We start from the raw sequence: 1402 nt of genomic DNA, 5'->3' as shown, positions 1-1402 counted from the left end.
GAGAGGGTGGACGATGTTGCTTCTCCAATACCACCTATCCTCAGTCCAGGGCGAATCATCGATGCGGAATATCGAGATATTGATGGCGAAGTCGACGCGAACGGGCCCAATGGTGATGAAGAGCGGGAGCGGAGGTTCCTTGAATGGATGAACGAATCTGAGAACACTGATATAGGCCAAGACAACGGGACTCAACTACAAGATCAGGAGCATCAATATGATGGGCAAGACAACTCCCAGCAGCAGCCGTTGAGCCCAGATACTGACGGCAACGACGACGTCCATCCAAGGCAAGCACCAGACATCTCGCCAGCCAGTCTACCTCCTTCATCAGCATCGATACCAGCAACGGAGGACCAGAGAGAACATGATGCGTTGTATAGTCCCGGCCTGATGCGGTTGCGCGAGGCCCTTGAGGCGAAGTACAACCTCGATAACATCAGCCACGTCTCCTATGCCCTAGCTGTTGATGTTCACTGTACCGCAGAAAATACGTATCCCGGCACAGAAGGAAGGGTAAGCCGTCCTGTATGCTTGCTTGCCGACCGCAACCGTGTGGCCGGGGAGTTTTACGGGAGTAACTACACCTTTTACCCACTCGGCTTCCACCCCGCATACGGCAACTTCACATCGGATCGTCCCCCTGCCTTCCTGGATAACGACCTGTTTACTGTCATGAAAGAGAACATGAGTCACCAGAACCAGGGTGCCGACGTACTTTCGTTTGGCTTCTTCCAGGGCTATTCCAACCTAAAACGGTCTATCCGTCATGGCCCTCACGACCTACTAGCCAGCCACGGCCTCGCCACAGCTGCACTCACCATTCCCTCGACGGAGGCTCAGCGCACGGCGCGGCTCAAGGACAAGCAGCAGCGGCTCCTGGCCCAGGTGAGGGGGCGACTCACACCTGACAACCCTGGCGCATCGACACCTTTTGCGCGGGAGCGACAGAGGGTGGAAGCAGCCATGCAAGCGAATGAGTTTGCGTTCCGATTCGAGCAGGTCATTTCCATCGATGCCCCACGACTCGTGCGCCGCCGTCGAAACTTCAGTAGCGTACTACAACCCATTTTTCAGCTCATGCGTCTCTTCCTCAAGGAGAAACAGCTCTATGCAGGCATCCTCCGGCGTTTCAACCCTGATATCTTTCCAGGAGTCATGGTGGCTTTTGCCAGGGTTATGGAAGCAGCCATAGCAGAAATGGACCGTCGCTTTCGCGAGGCTGGGTCGAAAGGACTAGGTATGGCTCTCTCCGAAGGCGTCGCTGCTCTCGATCGACTGGGCAATTTTTGCTTCACCGGGGACCCGAGGGTGCTGCCTACCAAAGTCATGAGGCTCCTTGGTACGATGGATAGTCTAAAAACATGCGGGTGGCCATTTATATCGCCGCGAATGTTGGACA

General features: G+C 55.3%; 1 protein-coding gene across 1 annotated transcript; it reads left to right on the top strand.

Moving 5' to 3' along the window:
• FOIG_16937 (uncharacterized protein) lies at positions 1–1402 on the top strand. The gene has a single exon (XM_031218417.1). The coding sequence runs from the start codon at positions 977–979 to the stop codon at positions 1193–1195; it is 219 nt and encodes a 72-aa protein (XP_031051869.1). The 5' UTR covers positions 1–976; the 3' UTR covers positions 1196–1402.

Source organism: Fusarium odoratissimum, assembly GCF_000260195.1.
Source record: "Fusarium odoratissimum NRRL 54006 unplaced genomic scaffold supercont1.346, whole genome shotgun sequence".
Taxonomy (NCBI): domain Eukaryota; kingdom Fungi; phylum Ascomycota; class Sordariomycetes; order Hypocreales; family Nectriaceae; genus Fusarium; species Fusarium odoratissimum.
Note: the sequence above shows the minus strand (reverse complement) of the source record. Positions and strands in the feature narration are given on the sequence as shown.

Coding starts and splice junctions, on each gene's coding strand:
- FOIG_16937 (XM_031218417.1), top strand. CDS start 977: ATGAGTTTGCGTTCCGATTCGAGCAGGTCATTTCCATCGATGCCCCAC.